Raw genomic sequence first — 25,420 nt, forward strand, 5'->3', positions numbered from 1 at the left:
CTGAATGAGCAGTCAGGATGATTTTCACAAAGTTTTGGAGCAAATATTCTAGGCTACGTGATACAATTTTCAAAAGTCTTGTGAAGAAATAATCAGTAGGGGTTTCATGACCTTATTTCAGTGACAATTTCTTTTTTGTATTTTCACAAACCACGCATAAATGTTATTATCTCAAAACTACAAACTTTTACATACATGCTGCTGATATATTAATGTAGCAGAGTTTGTGTTGAATACAGTGTAATCAGACTTTAGCCATGAAAATGTCACAAGTAACAGAAATAAGCACAAATGTCAGAGCATGTCAGAACACCTCCAGGCCCCAGAAAACAGCTCAGACCCCAGAGGGTTAATATACAAACACAAAAGACAGCGATTTCACTCCATTTGTTAACAGCAAAGCAACAGCGCCTTCGAACAGTAGTCCACCACAGTCCAACCGCAAGAAAGCTAATCGGCCATGCGGACACAACCAATCTATACTTGATGCACCTATAAAAATTACAAGTTAACAATCAGACAAATTCATCATTTAACTACGAACAATTACTAAAATCTATTTCTCTGAAGATCTGAACTGAAGATCGCCACGCGACCTAGGCGATAATGATTTAAATCACATACCTTATGGGTGCGATCCCCGGGAACCAAACCAGTCAGGCAGATAAACATATACATGCAGGCTGAAGGCTCGTCCAGTCGATCGGGAGGACAGCGTGTGCCAACGGAAACTAAGCACTTCCGTATTGAAGTGTAAACACACATACTGGCCGTACTTGAATCATTCTCACCCAAACCTTTGACTGTACACAACAAGGATGTCGCTACAATACATGTGGATACTTAAAGAGTAAAATCAATCATGACTTCACCTACCAGAAGAGGGACAACCTCTACCAAATGCCAGCCGCAGGAAATTCGCACGCCACTCTGAAAATAGGCTAGCGTTAGCTAGAGTATACCATGGACAACCCAGCTGACATCACACAACATACCTGGATGGCGACCGAATGATGACCCGGGAAGGGGGCAGTGACTCCTGACACCATAGCCAGCCCGTTTATATATGCTGCTACAGCCCACTGATAGGACGAAACTCAACGAGTGGACTAACCAACCACATGCAGACAGGAAGAATTTCATTGGACCTGCCACAATCGCAAGCTGTATGTTCCTTTGGTTCCAGCAGCACCATGAGAAGTTGCAATCATGAAGACGCAGACACCTGGACTGTGGTTCATATACAGCATGCCCTGGAGCAAGGAGCAAAAACTGTCCATGTGCGTACTGTGGACACTGATGTCTATTCCATGATTTACTTGTGATTCAATCTTTGACTGACATCTGGGTGGCTTTTGGCATGGGCAAAAAGTAGAGATTTTACCATATCAATAGCATATGTAAAAGTCTGGGTAAGGACACGTTTCAAGCACTGTTGATGTTCCATGCCTATTCAGGGTGTGAAAGAACATCTGCTTTCACTGGAAAGGGTAAGAAGTCAGTGTGGCGGGCCTGGCAAGCCTATGATAAAGTATTTGCTTCCCTTGCCAGAAATCCATTCCAAAAATTAGATGCTGCTTCATGGCAGTTCCAAAAGCTTGAGAGACTGACTGTCATCTTGTATCCATTGTCTCCATTGAGCTCCATTGTCCAGAAGAGGAAAGAACTCTTCTACCATGGGAGTAGGAAAATGGAGAAACTGCCACCCACCCAAGATACTCTACTGCAGCACATCAGATGGGCAGTTTACCAGACTGGAATCTGGGCGACCAGCACACTCTCACAGCAAGGTATTCCTTCTCCAAGGGACTATGGATGGACCAAGGAATCAGGGTCTTGGGAACCAGTATGGATGACACTTCCAGAAGTTCCCACAGCCTCCAGAGAACTTATCAAATGTTGCTGTAAGGGGGATTGTTCCACCTGCAAATGTGGCAAAGCAAGTCTAGACTGCTCACCTCTTTGCAAATGCAACTGTAATGACTCATAATTATCAATTACAGGGCCAATAAAGACCATATTGCTAATACTTTAACATGTATTGAAGTTTTAGTTATGTAAAAGTTCATAAACATAAATAAACATATCAAAATGTTAACTTTGGGATTCATTTGAATACTTTATCTTGTGCAGGAACTTGAAAATCTCTGTGTTTTTAAGCATATTTCATTGATAATGACATACTTCTAATATGACATGTTACAACATTTATTTCCGAGGGCTCCTAGGCCAAAATTACACTATACACCCTAAGGAAACACCATGCACAATTTGGTGCTTTTATCACCTCGGTAACGGCATTTTCACTACGCCACCGGAGTAACCGTTAAGGTGATGATACACAGGGCAACTTTTTGAGCAATGTTGCTGGGCAATCTTGCAGAGCGGTTTTTGCTTGGGCACTTTCCCATTGAAAATGGGCAATACATTTATATCTGGATAATTTAGTGGGCTGCTTTGATTGATGCTAAGGGAACGTCTATACCAACGTAGTGAGAAGTGTCTGTCCTGTGTGAAATCATAAGAGCAGCACTAGAACAAAAACACCCGAGACCCCGGTGTAGAGTCTGGGTCCAAAGAGTAAAAGCTGATGAATGTATACGGTGAGGAACACCCTGCCGCATCACACACGTCCTGGAGGGGCACTCCTGACATTAGAGCCTTAGAGGCCACCATACTCCTAACAGAGTGGGACCAGACAGCCATAGGTGAAGGTAGTCCAGTCGACTCATAAGCAAGTGAGATAGCCTCAACCACCCACTTGCTCATTCTCTGCTTAGATGCTGGGGACCCTTTGTTAGGGGGCCCAAAACATATGAACAATTGTTCAACTTTATGCCACAGGGCAGCTCTGTGGACATAGGCATCCAGTGTCCTAACTTAGCTTAGCACTGGCCTCATCGAGTTGGTTCTATAAATTGTAAATAGACCTATTTTAATGAGCACCCAGTGTTTATTTGCCATTTGTGCAATTTGTGTATGTTGTTAAATTATTAAACACTTGTTGTTTCCCTGCATTTTTCAGGATTACTCACCTTTGGCATGACATCTGGATAGCAGTCACAAACATCTTAATTCATGTTGTTTCTTTATTCTCTTTTATACTTTTTTTGTATTAATGTCTTGGTAACACTTTACAATAATGTTTTATTATAGTTAACATTAGTTAACATGAACTAACAATGAACTGCACATATGCAGCATTTATTATTTTTTGTTAACAACATACAGTATATAGGTATAAGGGAGGATGTTCTTTTTCCTGGTGGATCATCAAGAATATTGGTCCTCCTAATTGTCAATCATTCTGGTGCTACGTTTATGTAAGGCTGTCGTACGTGCTCGTCCCTAGTTAGTTTTCACTTTCTGCGCATGCGCACTTTCAGGTGTATATGTGTGATGAGCTACGGTTTCAGCCATTCATTGAAGCTCGCCGTTCTCACCGGGTCCTTTGAAAATGGATGAGGGTCGCAAGAGAAAAAGTGTCTACGAAGTGTATGAGAAGAAGAGAAAGGCCTCAGAAGAGAGAAACAAGACCAGAGTGTTTTTGGGAGATTCTTTCACACGATGGCGTGCGCTGAAAGCACAGGTTGGGCTTCCCACTGATGCCTCAGTCGCAAAGTTTCTACTCGACAGGTAAAGTTTGGCATGCTATTTGGAGAAATCCATTTCAAATCACTGCTAGTAAAAGTTATCTACGTCTATATTGTAACTTTCCAGGGAAGATTAGTTTATTTATTTAGTACTTTGCATCGTTAGTAGTTATTACGGTGGCCACAGGTCCTTATTTCCCCCTGCAAACATTTCCACCGCAGCACACACACACAAGCATGTCAAGATTTTTAAATGTACCAGTAGTCTTATTTGCGGGGAAACTTTTTTGTACATAAATATGGGTGAGATGAGATCCATCTGAGCAACCATCTTATCATTGCGTCCCCGCCCCTCCTCCCTCATGGCTCGGAGCCTTTGCTAACAAACAAAGAAACAGAGTGATAAGTAGCAGCTCACTTGGTGCATACGCTCCTGCATTGATTTACTAAATAATGCCATTTAAAAGAGGGCGAAAAGTAAGCTTGTATGAGTGATGCTGACAGCAACTTGTAAACAGGGCATGCACAAGGAGAAGTGGGCTTGTGCATGCTCTCTCTCACATATTTAATAGGTCGTTCTCTCTCGGGAGCAGGTAGAGTGTTGCGCATGTGCAAGTGGAGAGGGCGGTTCTTTTCTAAAATTCGGGAAAATCCTCCCCTATACCTTTAATACCAAAAACCCGTTGGGAAATGCTTTTCCAGGCGGCTCATTGTAATCCAATGACATTTGGGACAAAAGGCAACACTTAATCGTCTAATGTCCAACCTGTCCGAGTCCCAAGACCAATAAGGAGGTGAGGCAGTTCCTGGGGCTGGCGGGACATTATAAAAGGTTTGTACCTAATTATTCGGACCTCACCAGCCCGCTGATTGACCTCACTAAAAAGGAAGCACCAGATCCGGTCCAGTGGATGGAACAGTGCCAGCAGGCTTTCACCCAGGTAAAGGCTGCCCTGTGTGGTGGGCCGCTCTTACATTCTCCTGACTTTTCTCTCCCCTTATTGTTGCAGACTGACGCATAGGACAGGGGGCTTGGAGCGGGGCTTGGGGGGGTGAAAGCTGATGACAGTGGGAAGAGTTTACGTGAACAAGAGTAAGCTGATACAGCGGGAAGAGCTTGTGTGAACTGTCAATTAATTATTAATTTTATGTGCTGCACTAAACCTACATGTACAGTGAACGCGCAGAGGACGCACCTTTTTGTTTATTTTTCTTTTACTTTAAATAAACGTACCATACAAGTCCCCGTCATGCCGACCCTGTCTTCTTCCTTCACATCCACACTGAACCTCATCACAATTAATTTGTAATCCATTACACCTACACTAAAAAAAATGTGTATGATTTACTGAAGCAAATTTTAAGCTCAGAAATTGCTAGAACATTTAACAAATTATTACCAAAAACAGAAAGTAACATGTTAATCATGAAATGTAGAAAAGTATTAAGACTGAAACAGTGTTTTATTGCAAAACATACTCCAATATTCTATGTTAAACATTTTTAACAGTGTAACACTGAATGTAGGTTAACAAATTGGCATAACATTTTCAGTAAAAAGTGTCAATAAATCCATGTATGTAGGTTAACCAAGATATTTACTACAATAAATAAAACGACAAAAATAGAATTTTTTTTTTTTTTTTTTTTTTTTTTTTTGTATTGCAAATACTTGTTAAACAGTACATTTCTTGTGAAGCTATTGATTAGTATGAGCCATTGAGGACTAACAAATTAAAAATATTTAAGGTTAGGAATCTATGTCACACCACTGTATGAACGAGGACACAGAGTAAAGGATAACAAAGGTTTATTTAGACACTGTATGCAGCTCCGGATAACTTGGAAGCACAAATGGTCAAACTCAGGGGATATAACGTTGAACTAGAGTCTTTAGAATGCATGGAACATAGGAAGTCACTCGGGGCGTGGAACTGGATAAACGAAGCTTGGCTGGTTGAGACAAACAGGACTGGTCTTGATCTTGAGGGATTCCAGGAGATCACCGGTTACTGAGGCTGACAGAGAACACACAGAGAGAGAGTAATGAGAGTCTTGAACTTGAGGTATACTTGCAAAATTCGGAGTCATAGAGAATAGCGCTGTAGAGTCACGGGTGTCTGAAGACGAGACCGGACAGTGAGCTGTGGTGTGACTGGGGTTTATATCCAGAGTGAAGTGATGAGTTGCAGGTGCAGACAATCAGAATTTGGGTGAGTGAGATCGCGACCAGGTGTGTTGAGTTGACGCTGGCTGAGGTGTGCTGAGTGGATCCGTGACAGTACCCCCTCCTCCACGGCCAGCTCCTGAGGGCCGTATGCCCCGACGACGAGGGCGACCCCTAGGACGAGGGGCTGGACGATCCGGGTGTTCACGGTGAAAGTCTTGGAGGAGCGTGGGGTCTAAGATGTCGTCCCGGTGTACCCAACAGCGCTCCTCTGGTCCGAACCCCTCCCAGTCCACGAGATACTGCAGTTGGCCCCCCCGTCGTCGGGAATCCAGAATGGCGTGGACATGATACACGGCTTCGTCAGTGGGGTCCACTGGAGGAGGAGGGGGTACATCACCAGCGTCAGCTTCTGTGGAAGGGGAAGAGAGAGGTGCAATGTAAGGTTTCAGCAGTGATACGTGGAAAGTGGGTGCAATCCTGTAGTGACGGGGTAGTGCGAGTCGATACGTGACTTCATTGACCTGCCTCAGTATCGCAAACGGACCTATGAACCTGGGACTCAGCTTACGAGAGGGCAGCCGAAGGCGAATATCCCGGGTGGAGAGCCACACCAGCTGGCCAGGAGTATGGTGGGGTGTGGCTCTACGACGTGCGTCGGCCTGCTGTTGGAACCTCCGGACTGCCCCCTGAAGATGGACATGGGCTGAGTCCCAGACCCTCTCACTCTCGGTGAACCAGTGTTGGACCGCTGGAACGTCCGATGGTTCACCTGTCCAAGGGAAAAGAGGTGGTTGATACCCTAGAACGCACTGGAACGGTGTCAATCCGGTGGATGTCTGGCGTAGGGAGTTCTGGGCATACTCTGCCCATGGGAGGTACTGGTTCCAGCGGTCCTGAGCTTCATGGCAGTAGGTCCTCAGGTACCTCCCGATCTCCTGGATTTTACGTTCTGCTTGGCCGTTAGACTGTGGATGGTACCCCGACGTCAAGCTGACCGATACCCCCAGAAGTTTGAAGAAGGATTTCCAGACTCTTGATATGAACTGTGGTCCCCGATCCGAGACAATATCCTCTGGTATACCGAAATGGCGGAAGATTTCAGAAAACAACATTTCTGCTGTCTTGAAGGCTGTGGGAAGACCAGATAGGGAAATCAATTTGCAGGACTTGGAAAATCTGTCCACGACCACTAGAATGCAGGTCTTGGAGTCGGATGATGGTAGATCGGTGACGAAATCCACGGCCAGATGGGACCAGGGTCGATTCGGAAGAGGCAGTGGCAGGAGCTTTCCTTCGGGAAGACGTCGGGGTACTTTGGCCATAGCACAAGCGGTGCATCCCTGCACATATCGGGAGGTATCCTGAGCCATGCTGGGCCACCAGTACCGTTGTTGAAGGAGTGAGAGGGTCTGTTGGCTGCCTGGGTGTCCAGAGCCCGGAGAGGTGTGTACAGAGTCCATGAGGGGAAGACGGAGATTGGTGGGTACGAAAACCTTCCCCTCAGGACCTCCCGGCGGAACAGGTTCGGCAAGGGTGGTGTCGGCTATGAGTTCGTCGATGTTCCACTGGATGGGGCTGACAATCATAGTTGGAGGGAGGATGGTTTCGTTGATCTCTGTGGAGGACTCAGGCTGATATAAGCGTGACAGGGCGTCTGCTTTGAGATTCTTGGAACCAGGGCGGTAAGTAACCGTGAAGTTAAAGCGTGTGAAGAAGAGAGCCCACCTAGCCTGGCGAGGATTTAATCTCTTGGCTTCCCGGAGATACTCAAGGTTGCGGTGATCTGTGATCACTTGGAACGGATGATTGGCTCCCTCCAACCAGTGTCTCCATTCCTCTAGCGCCAACTTAATGGCCAGGAGTTCTCGGTTACCGACATCGTAATTCTGCTCCGCCGGGGACATCTTACGTGAAAAGAAGGCGCATGGATGAAGTCGTGGAGGGGTCCCCTGCCGCTGGGATAGAACTGCTCCAACTCCGTTGGTGGAGGCGTCCACTTCCACTAGAAATGGTAGTTCTGGATCTGGATGACTTAGCATAGGAGCAGAACAGAAGGCTTCTTTGAGGTTTTCAAAGGCTTGACACGCCTCTGTAGACCAGGTTAGCTGCTTGATGCCCTTCTTCACCATGGATGTCACTGGAGCGCAGATCTTACTGTAGTCGCGGATGAACCGGCGATAGAAATTGGCAAAGCCAAGAAAGCGTTGCAGCTCTTTCAGGGTTTGAGGCTTAGGCCAGTTGATTACCGCCTCCACTTTACTAGTGTTGTACGTAAAATGTCATATACCTGTACAAGTTTACATGAGCACAAAAAGAGCATGCATAATATGCATGTTGCTGCCGAAGGCCGGTGACACACTGGATGCGTGGCGTAAGCGTGGCGTAAGCGTGGCTTACGTGGCGTTTTCCATGTCTTTGCACACCAGAAGCGTGTCTGACGCGGCGCTGCTGCTGTTAGGTGATATGATAAGACTCATTGGTGATATATTTGACATATGGGGAGAGAGTTGTGGAAGGCCTATACTTCATGTTAAACATAAATATATAGCAGCAAAGACAACGTCGGCAGTGTTGACGGCAATATCGGCTACAGAAAATTTCGTTCTGTAATGACAGGTGCAGTATTTGAAAATCAATAATATTTTTTTAAATTGCATTTATATTTGCATTTATGTCAAACCCTAGACACTTTCAAACATCAAAATGACATTTATTAATATGTATTCGTGTCAAAATGTCATATAAACATCTTTTCCTATTCAGTTTTGCTTGGAAACGCTTCCAAGACGCTTGCGTGTTGCGTGAAAAATAGGCGTCGGTTCTATTTCTAGCATGCACGCGAGCCGCGCGTGTCACGCAGGCAGTGTGCAAGCTCTAACCTGTTAACATGGGAGCCGAAATAAAAACGGACACGCCACGCAGCTGAGACGCTTACACCACGCATCCAGTGTGTCACCGGCCTAAAGCTCACAAACAATATTTCCATGAAATGTCTGACTGTTACTCTGTTTGTACACAGCAAAAAGTCCAGTGTTAAATTAACTCTCCTGGGAGTTTATATGGCTCCAGAGTCAGTGTTAAAATGTGAGTGTTAAATTAACACTCAAGAGTGTTAAATTTAATGAGCTCATTAAGTGATTAATTGAGTGATGATTGAGCATTATTGAAGACACCTGATGTTAACAAGCAGAATCCCCAAAGGAGAAAATCTAATTTTTTAAGACACCGTAATGGTGATCAGTGTTTGCTTTAGTTGGGCTCTTGACCCATAAACTGTAAACATTAGATTATCTTTGGCTGTTGTATCTGAGTTATAACTGCCAGATGAACAAAGAGAAAGTTGATCAGGTGGTGTTGGTTATGTTTTGACAATCATAATTTCACCTGAATCACTGATCTCATTTAGAGTCTAATCTCTGACTTAAATGTATATTGTTGATTACAGCATCACTGTGATTCAACAGCATAAGAACTTTTTTTTCTAACTAGTCTAAAGGATTTCTTAAAAGTTGTTCTGATAAAACAAAATCTTTCTTTTAGGCACACACAGACATCAAGAATCAGTGTATGAATCTCAACTATGGTGACAAACAGAATATTCAATTAGGAAAAGGAAATTAGTAAGACAATTCAGATCATAATTTATTCATACCGCAATGCATGATGGGAGCCATGAATGAGTTTTGATTGGTGGCACCCAGAATGCACTGCAACATGCTTTATTATTGTCACCATTGTTGAGATTCACAGGCTGATTATTGATGTCAGTGTGTCTATATAAAGTAATTTTCTAAGTATTTTTATCAGAACAATTTTTAAGAAATAATTTGAATTATATTGATAATGATGAAAATCATTTGCTATAGAATCACAGGCTGCTGTAATCAACCAGGTAAATCTGACTCTCTAAATGAGAGTTGATATTCAGGTCAAATTATGATTATCAAATCATAACCAACATCCCCTGATCACCTTTTCTCTTTGTTCATCTGAGAGTTATAACTCAGATACAACAGCCAAACAAAATTTAAAGTTAATGCTTATTGGTCAAGAATAACCAATATTGGTCAATAAGCCAATAAGAATGCTTATTGGCTTATTGGTCAATGCTTATTGGTTAATGGTCAAGAGCCCAACTAAAACAAACACTGATCTACATTACGGTGGCTTAAAAAATTAGTTTTTCTTCTTTGGTGATTCTGCTTGCTAACATCAGGTGTCTTCAATATTGGTCAATTATCACTCAATGAATCACTTAATGAGCTCATTACCTTTAACACTCTTGAGTGTTAATTTAACACTCATATTTTAACACTGACTCTGGAGCCATATAAACTCCCAGGAGAGTTAATTTAACACTGGACTTTTTGCTGTGTAGGTTTTGTGTATAACAAGTAATGGACAACCTGACATTCAGACACAACATTCTTCTAGTAGAGGGACTTCAAGTTACACCTCAGTCTACTTATGTTGTTTTCATCCTGCTTCTTTTGGTTTATATCTTTATAATGATTTCCAATATTGCACTTGTAATTCTGATCTCAACAGAGAAGAATCTTCATCATCCTATGCATTTCCTGTTCTGTAACTTGCCACTGAACGATATATTAGGGACCACTGTCATTTTGCCACGCTTATTACAGGACATTTTAAAAGAAAGTTCAGAGCGCTATATCACATATGTGGAGTGTGTAGTTCAAGCCTATTTTGTGCATGTTTTTGTAGCAGCATGCCATTTTGTGCTAATGATCATGGCCTTTGACAGATATGTGGCTATATGCAATCCATTGCGATACACAGCTATAATGACCAATAAAATGGTTATTAAATTATCAGCTTTAGCCTGGGGGCTGTCAATGTTTATGGTATCAATTCTGATAGGACTCACTGTGCGTCTGTCTCACTGCAGATCTAAAATTGAAAACCCTTTCTGTGACAACGCCTCACTGTTTAAACTGTCCTGTGATAATGGTGTTGTTGTTAATAATGTGATTGGAATCCTTTATACTGTGGTTTTCTTTTCTTTCTCAATTTTGTCTGTATTTATAACAAATGGTAAGATTGCTACTGTATGCATAACCAGCAAAAACAAAGCACTCAACAGCAAAGCCATAAAAACCTGCAGCACACATTTAGCTGTTTTTTTAATCATGTTTGTTTCTGGCTCCACTTTTATTGTTCTTCATCGTTTCCCTCTCTACGCTGAGAGCAGAAAACTAGCTAGTATAATGTTTCACATTGTACCACCTGGATTAAATCCATTAGTATATGGTTTACAAACCAAAGAAATAAGACAGAAGTTTGTAAAATTTTGGTGCAGAGTAAAAGGAACGTCTTGATTTATTATGTCATTAAATGGTTATACATTGGTATCAGCACTTAATGTCAAGTCAGTAACTTCCCTTTAGGAATACATAGAAAGCAGTGGTGTCAGTTGGTCTTTAGAAACTTCTTTATAACAAAGAAGTACTTTACTTCTTAGTATTTAGTACTTTAAGTACTTCAGTGTCCTCACATGGCAAGGTGTTACAATATATTTATTACAATAAAGGATCTATGTTTATAACCTAAATTGTACTGAACCAAATTTATTAGGGGTTCAAGCATGAAGTGCTGAAACCCTATTGTAATTGTACTGATTTTATGGGTTCAAGCATGAAGTGCTGAAACCCTATTGTAATTGTACTGATTTTTAGGGGTTCAAGCACAAAGTGCTGAAACCCTATTGTAATTGTACTGATTTTTATTATTATTAGGGGTTCAAGCATGAAATGCTAAAACCCTATTGTAATTGTAAGGATTTTTATTAGGGGTTCAAGAACGAAGTGCTGAAACCCTATTGTAATTGTCCTGATTTTTAAAGGTTCAAGCACGAAGTGCTGAAACCCTATTGTAATTGTCCTGATTTTTAAAGGTTCAAGCACGAAGTGCTGAAACCCTATTGTAATTGTCCTGATTTTTAAAGGTTCAAGCACGAAGTGCTGAAACCCTATTGTAATTGTGCGGATTTTTAGGGGTTCAAGCACAAAGTGCTGAAACCCTATTGTAATTGTACTGATTTTTAAGGGTTCAAGCACGAAATGCTGAAACCCTATTGTAATTGTACTGATTTTTAAGGGTTCAAGCACGAAATGCTGAAACCCTATTGTAATTGTAAGGATTTTTATTATTAGGGGTTCAAACACGAAGTGCTGAAACCCTATTGTAATTGCCCTGATTAGGGGTTCAAGCACGAAATGCTGAAACCCTATTGTAATTGTAAGGATTTTTATTATTAGGGGTTCAAACACGAAGTGCTGAAACCCTATTGTAATTGCCCTGATTAGGGGTTCAAGCACGAAGTGCTGAAACCCTATTGTAATTGTACTGATTTTTATTAGGGGTTCAAGCATGAAATGCTGAAACCCTATTGTAATTGTAAGGATTTGTAAAACGCATCGTGCAGGACAAACCGTAAGGCCTAGAGACTTGAAACCTGGCCAGATGGTAGGCCTCAATTTGGGGACAACCTATCAGAGTATGACCCCGAATGGCCCATAGGTGGCGCTACAGCAACCAAAAGTTCAAAATTGCTCATAACTCTGGCGGACAAAATTGCTATCTCCGATTTGCTCGCCCTTCATGCGCCAATTTCGAGTAAATTGCATTTTTTTGAAAAACATATTTTTGCGAACTTCTCCTAGGTTTTTGGCCCGATCAGAATCAAACCACTGCAAGAATATTCTCTGGAGTCTGACAATCCATAATCATCCAAAAAAATTAAAATTTCAATTAACGGTCGATAAGGGGAACCAAAATATTTGATGGCACCAGGGCCACTTTTACTAAAACGGTTATAAATTGTGAACAGAAAGAGATTTTTTTGCTAAACTTGGGATACATCTTCCTGAGCTCAATCTGAGATCACATGAAAAAAATCGCAACAATTGGCCACTTGATGGCACTATAAAATGGTTATAACTTGTGAACGGAAAGATATTTTCGTAAAACTTGGGACACATGTTCATGAGCTCATTCTGAGGTCACGTGAAAAAAATCATGACAATTGGCCACTTGGTGGCACTATAAAATGGTTATAACTTGTGAGCGGAAAGAGATATTTTCGCTAAACTTGGAACACATGTTCATAAGCTCAATCTGAGTTGACATGAAAAAAATCGTGACAATTGGCCACTTGGTGGCGCTATAACAGTGAAAAAAATCATGAAAATAGCTATAAGCGCACCCAACTGTTAGTCTACTGAAAATTGGAACGCAGTGTCTTTGTCCAGGGTGCCATGATAGTCTATGAGAACATTGATGTATCTCAAAAAACTCAGTATACGTCATTGGCACAATGCCTTGAAGGAGCCTTAGAAGTTTCAAGCCAGTGTTTTTTCACAGGAGTGACCTCCTAAGACTCCTGAATCCTTGCCGAGTCTAACAATACCAAACATGCCAGGTTTCGCCTTATGGTTTTTTTAGACCGTTTGTCCTAGATTCTCAATTTTAGCATCACTGTGATCCCTGGATCCAGACGGACAAAATGGCTATCCAAGTTCACCTACGAGCAAAAAACTACTTTTACGAACTAGTCCTAGGTTTTTGGCCCAATCGGAACCAGACCAGTCTAGCACAGTTCTCTGGAGTCTCTAGATCAATAATTATCGAAAAAAAGTTGAACTTTTGCATTGGCCTGGCTGTAACAGGGTCATTTAGGAAAGGGGCGGGACAAAAAAACACTCAAAAGCCTATAAACAGTCCTCACATGGAGAAGCAGCATGGTGGAATGAGGAACGCCGCCGCCTACAGTCTATGGCCGCCGCCGATCTATCCGGATCCATCCCGCTTCTAAAAGCAGAGCTGCCAACTCGACGCATTCAGCGCGAGTCTCTTCACATGCTCACGCCACACATCCGTTTTCTCACGCAGAGAAAAATCGCGGAGCAAAGAGGACACGAAGACCATCAAACAAGACAGAGCAGGTTACTTTTGATATGAAACAGGAGAACAATTGTCACAGAATGTTACATTTAAACCATTTAATGACCAGCAGCATGTTAGATGACTAAACCTAATAGATAAAGAGGAGTATTTTGCTGAATATGTGCACTCTGTCAGGGTTTACAGAGGAAGCAGACAAGATGGTAAGTTTAACTCTTTTAATTGCAGAATGAACGGAGATGCAGGAAGATGGTGAGTAACAGCAACACAGAATAACAGTGAATGCTTAGCTGATTGGTAATGTCTCTCTATTTCTCTCTCTCGTAGTTGACCCAGGATGGAAGGCTGAAGTGGAAGGCGGGCTGGCAGAAGGATGAGGCGGACTGGCAGAAGGATGAGGATTAGCGTCAGGTAAGTATCCAGGTAAGTGTGTAGGGAGTCTGTGAGTCATGTAATGACGAGACCAGACAAGTGACTGCAGGGAGAGTGCACATTAAGAAGGGAGTGCTGGTGATGGGACACAGGTGACAGTGATTAGTAGTCCGGGGATAATGAACGGGTGACTGGATGAGAGGGCGGAGAAAGAGAATGAGGGGGCGGAGGTGATGATGAGCGTGGTGGTGGAGATGGAATCCTGACAGTACCCCCCCCTCCCGAGGCGGCTCTCGACGAGGTCGCTCTGGTCGACCCCGACCCCTGGGTGCTGGACGGTCTGGATGGTCTTCATGGAACTGGGAAAGTAAGGCTGGATCCAGGATGTCATCACGTAGAACCCAAGAGCGTTCTTCTGGCCCGTAGTCCTCCCAGTCCACCAGGTATTCCAGACGGGGACCTCGCCGCCGGGAATCCAGGATGGTATGGACGCGGTAGACTTGTTCCTCTTCTACAGGAACGGGAGGAGGAGGTACGTCAGTGGAAGTAGGTAACTTCGTTCAACTGCCTCTGGATGGTGAATGGTCCGATGAATCGAGGACTCAGCTTACGGCAAGGCAGTCGGAGGCGGATGTCCCAAGTTGATAGCCATACCTTCTGTCCTGGCCGATACTGAGGTGCATCAAGACGACAACGGTCCGCATGTTCCTTGTGCCTCCGAACTGCCTGTTGGAGGTGCACATGAGCTGAGTCCCATACCCTCTCGCTCTGATGGAACCAGAAGTCGACAGCTGGAACCTCCGAGGGCTTGAATCACGCTGGAAGAGAAGGACAGAGACTTGGGCCGTCCTTTGAGTGATGAAGTGAGAGGAGCACTGATTTGACTATAATTTTGGATGAATCGTCTATAGAAGTTAGCAAAACCCAGGAATCGTTGAAGTTCTTTAACGGAAGAGGGTTGTGGCCAGTTCTGTATGGTTTCCACCTTCCTCTGGTCCATTTGAATGCCGTGTTGATTGATGATGTAACCCAGGAATTGCACGGTTGAGATATGAAATTCACACTTCTCCAATTTTAGATATAACCGGTGTTCTCTCAGTTTCTCCAGTACCTGGATGACATGTTGGTGATGCTCAGACAGTGAAGAGGAGTAGATGAGTATGTCATCTATGTAGACCACTACGAATCGATTGAGGAATTCACGAAGGACTTCATTCATGTATCCCTGAAACACGGCAGGAGCGTTGGACAATCCGAAGGGCATAACCAGATATTCGTAGTGGCCTGAGGGGGTCACGAAGGCTGTCTTCCACTCGTCCCCTTGCCGGATTCGAATCAGGTTGTACGCACTTCGGAGATCCAGTTTTGAGAAGATGCGTGCACCTCGTAGCTGTTCCAAGGCGGCTGGGACCAGAGGAAGGGGATAGCTGAACTTTATTGTCAGTGAATTCAGTTGACGGTAGTCGATACACGGCCGCAAGCCTCCGTCCTTCTTGGCCACAAAAAAGAAGCTTGAAGCGGCAGGGGAGGTAGATGGTCGAATGAACTGCTGCTCCAAGGCTTCCTTAACATACTCCTCTATGGCCTTCTGTTCCGGGATGGACAGAGGGTATATGCGACCCTTGGGTAGGATGGCTTCGGGTAGCAAGTCGATTGCGCAGTCCCATGGCCGGTGTGGTGGTAATTTAGTTGCCAGTACCTTACTGAATACATCCTGGAACGCCCGATACTCCACTGGGATCTCAACCTGAACTTGAGTCTCTGGGCTTTCCACCGAAGTCGAGCATATAGGAACACTGGATTCACCCGTAGTAGACTTGGAACGAACTGAAGGTTGAGTCTTCTTGATAGAACTAAGACAGGAAACGTGGCAGTCTTCACCCCAACGAAGAATTTCTCCGGTTTCCCAGTGGAGTGTTGGCTGATGTTGCACTAACCATGGGCGTCCCAGGATGATATCCGCGGTGGACTCCTCCAGCACCATAAACAAAATCTCCTCAGTATGCAAGCAGCCAATGCGAAGAATTAAAGTGGGTGTGTAGTGACGAACACGACCTCGTTGGGGGCGCTGGGAGATGCGAATAGATTTCTGGATCAGATTCTCTAACCCCATGCTGTCTTCGTACACAACCCACAGATGGCGGATGTTGGGATTTAAACCATGTCGAAAAGCTGTGATCAGAGCGGTCTCATTCCAGCCGCTGGATGCGGCTAGAGTGCGAAACTGCAGGGCAAAAGAACTCACCGATGATTTTCCTTGACGAAGATTATACAGTTGGTCGTGAACTGACAGTTCGGAGACGGTTTGCCCGAAAACCTCTTTGAAATGTTGAGTGAAATCTGTAATGGATTTTACCACTGTAGACTCTGAATTCCACAAAGACTGAGCCCACTGAAGTGCTTGACCTGATAGAAGGGAAATCATGAAAGCCACTCGAGCGGAATCGTTACAGAATTGATGTTCATTCATGGTGAAATATAATGATGTTTGATGGAGGGACCCACTGCAGTTCTCCGCCTCACCGGAGTAGGTCGCTGGCCGGGCCATGGGACTCGCAGAGGCAGTGAACGAAGCAGCGGGTGTTTGCGGAAGTGAACATGATGGAATGGAAGCAACGGATTAGGCAGGGAAATCCGTGTATAAGTCTTCGGAAGAGTCCGCTTTCTGCATGTTGTGGTCTGGTCTTCTGTCAGGGTTTACAGAGGAAGCAGACAAGATGGTAAGTTTAACTCTTTTAATTGCAGAATGAACGGAGATGCAGGAAGATGGTGAGTAACAGCAACACAGAATAACAGTGAATGCTTAGCTGATTGGTAATGTCTCTCTATTTCTCTCTCTCGTAGTTGACCCAGGATGGAAGGCTGAAGTGGAAGGCGGACTGGCAGAAGGATGAGGATTAGCGTCAGGTAAGTATCCAGGTAAGTGTGTAGGGAGTCTGTGAGTCATGTAATGACGAGACCAGACAAGTGACTGCAGGGAGAGTGCACCTTAAGAAGGGAGTGCTGGTGATGGGACACAGGTGACAGTGATTAGTAGTCCGGGGATAATGAACGGGTGACTGGATGAGAGGGCGGAGAAAGAGAATGAGTGGGCGGAGGTGATGATGAGCGTGGTGGTGGAGATGGAATCCTGACACACTGCACTTTTTTACATATTTATTATATTTTTACTTGTGTCATTATTTCATAATTGTTATTTTAATGAAAACCACATTATATTTGATTTAACTAGATGTACCGCATCGCGGTACAAAATATGACCGCCACTCAGGCCTGCACTGGCTTTCCACAAAAATAAATGACGTGGAGTAATTTGGCTGTATTGCGTGTTTATGTATATACCTAAAAAAAGTAGTAGTATGTACATGTCTGTCTGTGTGTGTGTGTGTGTGTGTGTGTGTGTGTGTGTGTGTGTGTGTGTATGTGTGTGTGTTTGTGTATCTGTGTGTGTGTGTGTGTGTGTCTGTGCGTGTATGTATGTGTGCGTACATGTGTGCGCGTGTGTGTTTGTGTGTGTGTGTGTGTGCATGTGGATTTGTATGTGTGTGTGTGTGTGTGCATGTGGATTTGTATGTGTGTGTATGGGTGTGTGTCTGTGCGTGTGGATGTCAGTGTGTGTGCATGCTTGCGTTTGTTTGTATTCCTGCATGTGTGTGTGTGACAGTATCATCCTAAACCAGCAACCTTTCGCTCAACAGCACCATCTACAGGCCGATGAGTGTACAGTCACTAAATGTGCACATAAATGAATTTATTTTATACCCCCCATGGATGAAATTCTACAAAACTTAGCAGAGGATACCCCCAGAGGATGTCAAGTTAATCATACACATGAAATATGGTGCAGTTCTGAACATCTCCACTGAAGATAGGGCCGATTAAAGCAGAATAATATTGCATTTTCATTTTTTATGGGAGGGGCGCAAATCACAAATGAGTGATTATGGGCTAGGTTGATGTGGGCCCTTAAGAGCAACATACCATAAAAATTTCTTCATCCTCGGTGCCACGGTTCAGGTAGTTATTTAGGAAAAACTGTATATGCATGGAAGTTTATATGTATATGCGGGTATTTATAGGTGTATATGCATGGAAGTTAATATGTATGTGCGAGTGTTTATAGGTTTATATGCATGGAAGTTTATATGTATATGCGGGTATTTATAGGTGTATATGCATGGAAGTTTATATGTATGTGCGAGTGTTTATAGGTGTATATGCATGGAAGTTTATATGTATGTGCGAGTGTTTATAGGTTTATATGCATGGAAGTTTATATGTATATGCGAGTGTTTATAGGTGTATATGCATGGACGTTTATATGTATGTGCGAGTGTTTATAGGTGTATATGCATGGAGGTTTATATGTATGTGCGAGTGTTTATAGGTGTATATGCATGGAAGTTTATATGTATGTGCGAGTGTTTATAGGTTTATATGCATGGAAGTTTATATGTATATGCGAATGTTTATAGGTGTATATGCATGGAAGTTTATATGTATGTGCGAGTGTTTATAGGTGTATATGCATGGAAGTTTATATGTATATGCGGGTATTTATAGGTGTATATGCATGGAAGTTTATATGTATGTGCGAGTGTTTATAGGTGTATATGCATGGAAGTTTATATGTATGTGCGAGTGTTTATAGGTGTATATGCATGGAAGTTTATATGTATGTGCGAGTGTTTATAGGTGTATATGCATTGAAGTTTATATGTATGTGCGAGTGTTTATAGGTGTATATGCATGGAAGTTTATATGTATGTGCGAGTGTTTATAGGTGTATATGCATGGAAGTTTATATGTATATGCGGGTATTTATAGGTGTATATGCATGGAAGTTTATATGTATGTGCGAGTGTTTATAGGTGTATATGCATGGAAGTTTATATGTATGTGCGAGTGTTTATAGGTTTATATGCATGGAAGTTTATATGTATATGCGAGTGTTTATAGGTGTATATGCATGGACGTTTATATGTATGTGCGAGTGTTTATAGGTGTATATGCATGGAAGTTTATATGTATATGCGAGTATTTATAGGTGTATGCGTGCGTCAAGTTTATATGTATATGCAAGTTATTCACAAGTGTATATGCATTGATGACTAACATTATATGTATTGGTATGGATTTCACATTAGTGTGCACGTGTATTTCATATATGTATTTTGAACATCCAATAGTATACATGTATATGCGAATAATTTATAGGTGTATATGCACGTGTGTTATGTATGTATTGATAAGCGAAGTTTGATTTAAATCCTACGTGGCGCCTCATAAATTGATGCATGACGTCCACTACAGTGGACATGTGATTAATCAGAGTTTTCTCTCAATCTAAAATCAAAACTTGGAATATTTGACTGTGATATGACTCATTAGATATTGCTTGATGCTGCAATATTTTTATACCTACAAGAGTCTCCTAGGATAGAAGGAATGGGTGGATATTCCGGAGCAACTTGGCATGTCTGACTGACCCTTGGCCATCTTGGTTTGGAGGGGGAAAAAATCGAAACACAAAGGCTTGCCACTTGGTTGCAATTTATAGGATGATGCACCAGGGTCCAATGAAGAGGCTGATGTGCAACTTTGCCATAAAAACCAGTGCAAATTCAAGAAAATGCTTTTTTAATAGCTGTCCACTGTAGTGACCACTATGCGTGAAAGGGTTAAAGGCCTTAAAGGCCTTAAATGCTTGAACCCCGATAAATGCTGCTTGCAGCTTTAATTAGGGGTTCAAGCACGAAGTGCTGAAACCCTATTGTTATTGTTAATTTTCCCATGATGCAACATTCAGACATAAAACTGATCAGGCAGACCAAACCGTAAGGTGTGGAGACTTGAAACTTTGGGGGCTGATAGTACTCACACCTCCTACAGCGTCACCAAGGCCCGCCCCGATCGGCGTGACGGGGGCGCTACAGCGGTCAAAAGTACGAAATGACTCATAACTCCTCAACCGTGAGGCGTAGGCTCAAGTGTCTTATATCGCTGGAATCCTTGGCTCAAGGCGGACCAGATGCATGCCTCGGACCCTGGACAATTTTCGGGTATTTGTGGTTTTTCCAAAAACCTACTTTCGCGAACTAGTCCTAGGTTTTTGGCCCGACCGGAACCAAACCGGTGCAGCAAGATTCTCTGGAGTCTGAATGTCAATAATTATCAAAAAAAAGGGAAAATTTCGCTTCACGGTCCCTAAGGGCTGCCAAAACGTTCGAAGTGGGAGGAGCCCATTTTGCTTAATTGGCTATAACTCGTGAACAGAACGAGATGTTTGCACCAAACTCAGCACACGTATGTACAAGCTCATTCTGTGGTCGCGTGGAAAAGGACGCAGCGACTGGCCACTTGGTGGCGCTATACCTGTTAAAGGGTGTCAAAAGGATGTATTTCTATGGCAAATCCCATGAAATGGCTAAAAGCGGCCATCTTGCTGTCTGATTTGCATACAACCTCACAAAATCGGGCATGCGCATGCGTCACGTGATCCTAAAGAAGCTTGAAATCTTTCATGGACGTCGGGCCATTGGTGGCGCTTTAACTGTCATAAAGGTGAGAAGGCCTCTGTATTATCCTATGCAAAATTACATTTAAATGACTGAAAAATGGGGAAAAAAAGAGCAGAGCTTCACCAAATTAGCTGAGCACATGCGCCATATTATCCTAAAGAAGCGTGCAAACTTTTATGGAGATCGGGCCATCAGTGGAGGTGTCACAGTTTAAAAGGTAAAAAAAAAAATTCACCACATTTCCATGATAAATTAGCTAAAAGGGCAAAAAACGTACTTTTTCCTCTCCAAGGCACATGTTAAAAGGCTTGATAAAGTTTTTGGAACGCAGCAATGCAAGCGTCAAGTGCCTAGACCCTATAGTTTTTTTTTTAGAGGCCTTTTTGTGGCCCTTTTTCAGGCACTTATTAGGGGTTCAAGCACGAAGTGCTGAAACCCTATTGTTATTGTTAATTTTCCCATGATGCAACATTCAGACATAAAACTGATCGGGCAGACCAAACCGTAAGGCGTGGAGACTTGAAACTTTGGGGGCTGAGGGTTAGGGTTAGGGTTAGGTTTTTTGTAAATATTACAACAGCTCCCCCCCCTCCCTGGCACAAGTCCAGAGAAGAAAGGAGACTGAGGAAGGCACGGGCCGACGCATGTTAGACTATACCATGGCTCCCCCTTAGAGCACGCTCCTAATTAGAGCTCTGGGGCTAAAAAAAGAAGAATTTAACTTATCTTCCCACTGGGTATGTAACCATAAGGGCTCTTATGAGTAGGGTTGAGCCGGAATTGGTACAGGCCTAGTTCTAACTTGATAAAGCGATGCCACATCCCCCTTAAAAACTACTCGGTAAATAAACCACAGGGCTGCTGTGGGTAGGGTTAGAGCAGAAGTTAGGTTAGGCCTAGTTTTACAAACCACAGTGTTAGGTTAGGGTTAGGGTTAGGGTTAGGTAGGGAGGTAAAAACGAGTTTCACCCTCATTAGTAACCACCCTCATTAGCATATATGGCATCTGATTGGCCGAAGCTTAACTGTCCATATATCTGCAACGGTGTGTTTTATCTGTACGAAACTTGGTTTATATAGTAATTGATGTATGGCTAGTCGACTGGTGGTGGTTTGGTGCGCCTCTAGCGCCACCAGGTGTGTAGACACGGTACTGCACTTTATTTTTTAGATCTGTTTTTTTTAACAGCGGTCTATTTTATAAAGTGCTGTTGTATCTAGGGCTATTTTATAAAGGGCTGGTCTATCCTGGGATATTTTGGGTAGGGTCTGTGTAGGTCCCGCCAGTGGTCAGTGTTTTTTTGTTTAGATTTCTGTTTTTTTGCACAGGTGGTGGGTAGGTTTAGCTGGTTAGGCTTAGGTGAGGTAGCGTGCCGGGCCCGTGGCCTTTGACCCTGCATTCATGCAGACGGCCTGACGCAAAGTGAACTTGAGTTTTCCCCAGCTGTTCACCTGTCAATGCGAAATGGTTGCATTTGCCGTGCATATCAGCACCAGCGCTGACAGGTAAGTGTCTATTTCTATAGATAGATTGATGGATGGAGTGATGGATGGATGGATAGATGTATGGATGGATGGATAGATGAATAGATGAATAGATAGGTACATGAGTTTAAACAACTTTTTGTTAAAAAAATATGTTTTTGTTTGAAAAAGTGAATGTTTTTTAAGCCTGTGTTACATGGATGGATGGAGTGATGGATGGATGGATGGATGGATGGATGGATGGATGGATGAATGGATGGATAGATGGATGGATAGATAGATGAATAGATGAATAGATAGATACATGAGTTTAAACAACTTTTTGTTAAAAAAAAAGTTTTTGTTTGAAAAAGTGAATGTTTTTAGGCATGTGTTACATGGATGGATGGATGGATGGATGAGTTTAAACAACTTTTTGTTAAAAAAAAAGTTTTTGTTTGAAAAAGTGAATGTTTTTTAGGCCTGTGTTAAATGGATGGATGGAGTGATGGATGGATGGATGGATAGATGGATAGATGAACATATGAATAGATGAATAGATAGATACATGAGTTTAAACAACTTTTTGTTAAAAAAAATATGTTTTTGTGTGAAAAGGTGAATGTTTTTAGGCCTGTGTTGGTTGGTTGGTTGGTTGGTTGGTTGGTTGGTTGGTTGGTTGGTTGGTTGGTTGGTTGGTTGGTTGGTTGGTTGGTTGGTTGGTTGGTTGGTTGGTTGGTTGGTTGGTTGGTTGGTTGGTTGGTTGGTTGGTTGGTTGGTTGGTTGGTTGGTTGGTTGGTTGGTTGGTTGGTTGGTTGGATGGATGGATGGATGGATGGATGGATGGATGGATGGATGGATGGATGGATGGATGGATGGATGGATGGATGGATGGATGGATGGATGGATGGATGGATGGATGGATGGATGGATGGATGGATGGATGGATGGATGGATGGATGGATGGATGGATGGATGGATGGATGGATGAGTTTGATCGACTGTTTGTTCATATTTTTTATTGTTTTGTGTTAAATATTGAAAGTAGTTCTGGGCCTAATGGTAGTTTGGGGTTAGGGTTAGTTTGGGGCTAGGGTTAGTTTAGGGTTAAAATGGCATATAGGGTAGGGAGGTAAAAACGAATTTCACCCTCATTAGTAACCACCCTCATTAGCATATATGGCATCTGATTGGCCGAAGCTTAAAGATGAACTGAACTGAAATAATCAACGTTGATAATGTGTTGTTTATGACAATTAAAAGTAAATTACACAATTTTTTTTTATTAAAAATATCAATATAGCTCTTTTTTTAAGCAACACAAAAATTGCGTTTTTTAGTATAAGAACGCTGGCAATTCCGATGACGTCACCGGCATGGTAGAACCTGCGAAGGTATATAGGCAGCTGCAGCTGCAGGTCCTATACACAGACGAAAATGAGTCATTTTAATGGCATGGGTATCTGACTACCACCACACGCCCGGCCCGACACATTAACTGTAATTATGAACCCAAGCCCGATTTAAACCTTACCATTTTTTTAATACGTGGGCCGTTATAACCAGGGGCGGCGCCAGAGAATTTTTTAACGCAGGTGCTGAGGGGGTGCTAGATATATTATATACAAATAGTATAAATAAATGAGCAAACATAGGCCACTTAATATTTAATAATCAATTATTTTAATTATCACAATTAAAGTATTAATTTTATTCAATTGAACAAGCAACATTCAGCATTCAATCAAATATTCTTATAGATTTATTATTAATAATGATAATTAATAATTAGCCTAATTATTTCAACATAATATCTCGTTATTTCGTAATATTAGCCTACATAATATGTGTGCGTGCAACAAGCAAGATGTGCATTTGTAAATCCGGTGACGCGCATGCATTTATTTGTATTAATAAACAGTGTCAGCTGCACAGATTAAGTTGACGATCGCCATCTCCGTAGTGAACGCGCCTATAGAGAGAAATGCACATCATTACATAATCAGAGAGTAGCCTATTTCTTTTCGTTTTGAATTGTTTCGTTTAAAGACATTTCAAGCTTTCTATATTTCTCATGTCTGTAAGGCATACACTGAGTTTCGGTTAAGTTATGAGATGCGCTCCAGTTCACATGCAATGCAAGTGGACGCGCGGACGCCTCCATTATTATAATTTGCTTATTAAATACAGGCAATTGGTTGATGAAAAAAATATTAAAATTAAGATACAATTTATACAAAACGAAATTCACTTTAAAGAAAGGCTTTCTACAATGCAAATCTTAATTAAGTGGTCAAAATCATGTCTGACCCGCTCCATATCTCTCGATATATTGCGCATCCTATCTTACTCATGCTGTTTTATATTCAACATAGATGAAAAAAAAATAATAATAATAAAAAAAAAAAAAATATTTTAATGAAACTAAATGAGCTTATTTAATGGCTACAACACGTATAGTAGGCTTACAGACTCTCTATTTGTACAAATTGCTGCATATTCATTTACTTCTGAATTGTGCACGTTGTAAGGCATTTGTTTGTGCATAAAACATATCTGCAACATTTATCAAGTTAACGGATAATTGTGCATGCATTTATTAATTATTATCTTAATGAATAATGCAATAAGGATGAAGCATGTAAACTGCGTTGTTTGTTTATTCAGAATGGAATGGATCGCAAATGGATCCGAATGAAGAAACGTAAAAAAAAAAAAAAAAAAAAAACTGAACTCCCTCTGTATCAACAATGTGCCCTGAGACGATGGACATCAGCTAGCTTCAGGGTGGGTAGGACACTGGAATCTGTTTACAGACCTGCTGTGGTTTTATTAGCAGCTAGTAAACGCATTATTATCGAGATGAGTCATGATTTATACAGTTTATATGGTCGGAGTGGTGGCTAGCTTGTGGAGTTTGACAAAAGTGCTTCCAACGTGTTTACGTTAGCTGCTAGCTCTTTCCCTAGGTTGGATCGTTTGGTATCTAGCTTGATTTTTTTTACTCAATTTCAATGAATGAGTGTCTCAGTTTTGTTGAACGCTATAAAGCTATATTGAACACAATATGTTTTGTGTATGTGACAACGTTACATCCAGCCCTTTGCTTAGCTTGCTATCATAACAGTTAACATACTTCTCTGTCCTCTGCCTTGACGTGAGCGTTTCAGCGCCCTGTCTCTGCGGTAACATAGATAGCATCGGTGGTGTTAGTACTTGCCATTGGTCTATCGGTCTGCCCTGTACTACAGCCTGAAAAGTTTAACATTGATGGAATGGCCTCAGGTTTAGCCTAACCCTTACCAGTGAACCAGTTGTATTGAAAGACAACTGAAAGACAATTTTAGACAACTCTCTAAATAGTTTAGCTAAAAAAT

At 42.3% G+C, this 25,420-nt stretch overlaps 1 protein-coding gene across 1 annotated transcript; it reads left to right on the forward strand.

Annotated features, from left to right (window-relative positions):
• Positions 1-10,160: 10,160 nt before the first annotated feature.
• Positions 10,161-11,102, forward strand: LOC311283123 (olfactory receptor 8G17-like; the record flags this gene model as incomplete). Its single annotated transcript, XM_084397311.1, has 1 exon — positions 10,161-11,102. One exon carries the CDS (start codon positions 10,161-10,163, stop codon positions 11,100-11,102), a length of 942 nt encoding a protein of 313 aa, XP_084253437.1.
• Positions 11,103-25,420: the final 14,318 nt, after the last annotated feature.

Source organism: Rutilus rutilus (genome assembly GCF_951802725.1).
Source record: "Rutilus rutilus genome assembly, chromosome: 23".
NCBI classification, from domain to species: Eukaryota; Metazoa; Chordata; class Actinopteri; order Cypriniformes; family Leuciscidae; genus Rutilus; species Rutilus rutilus.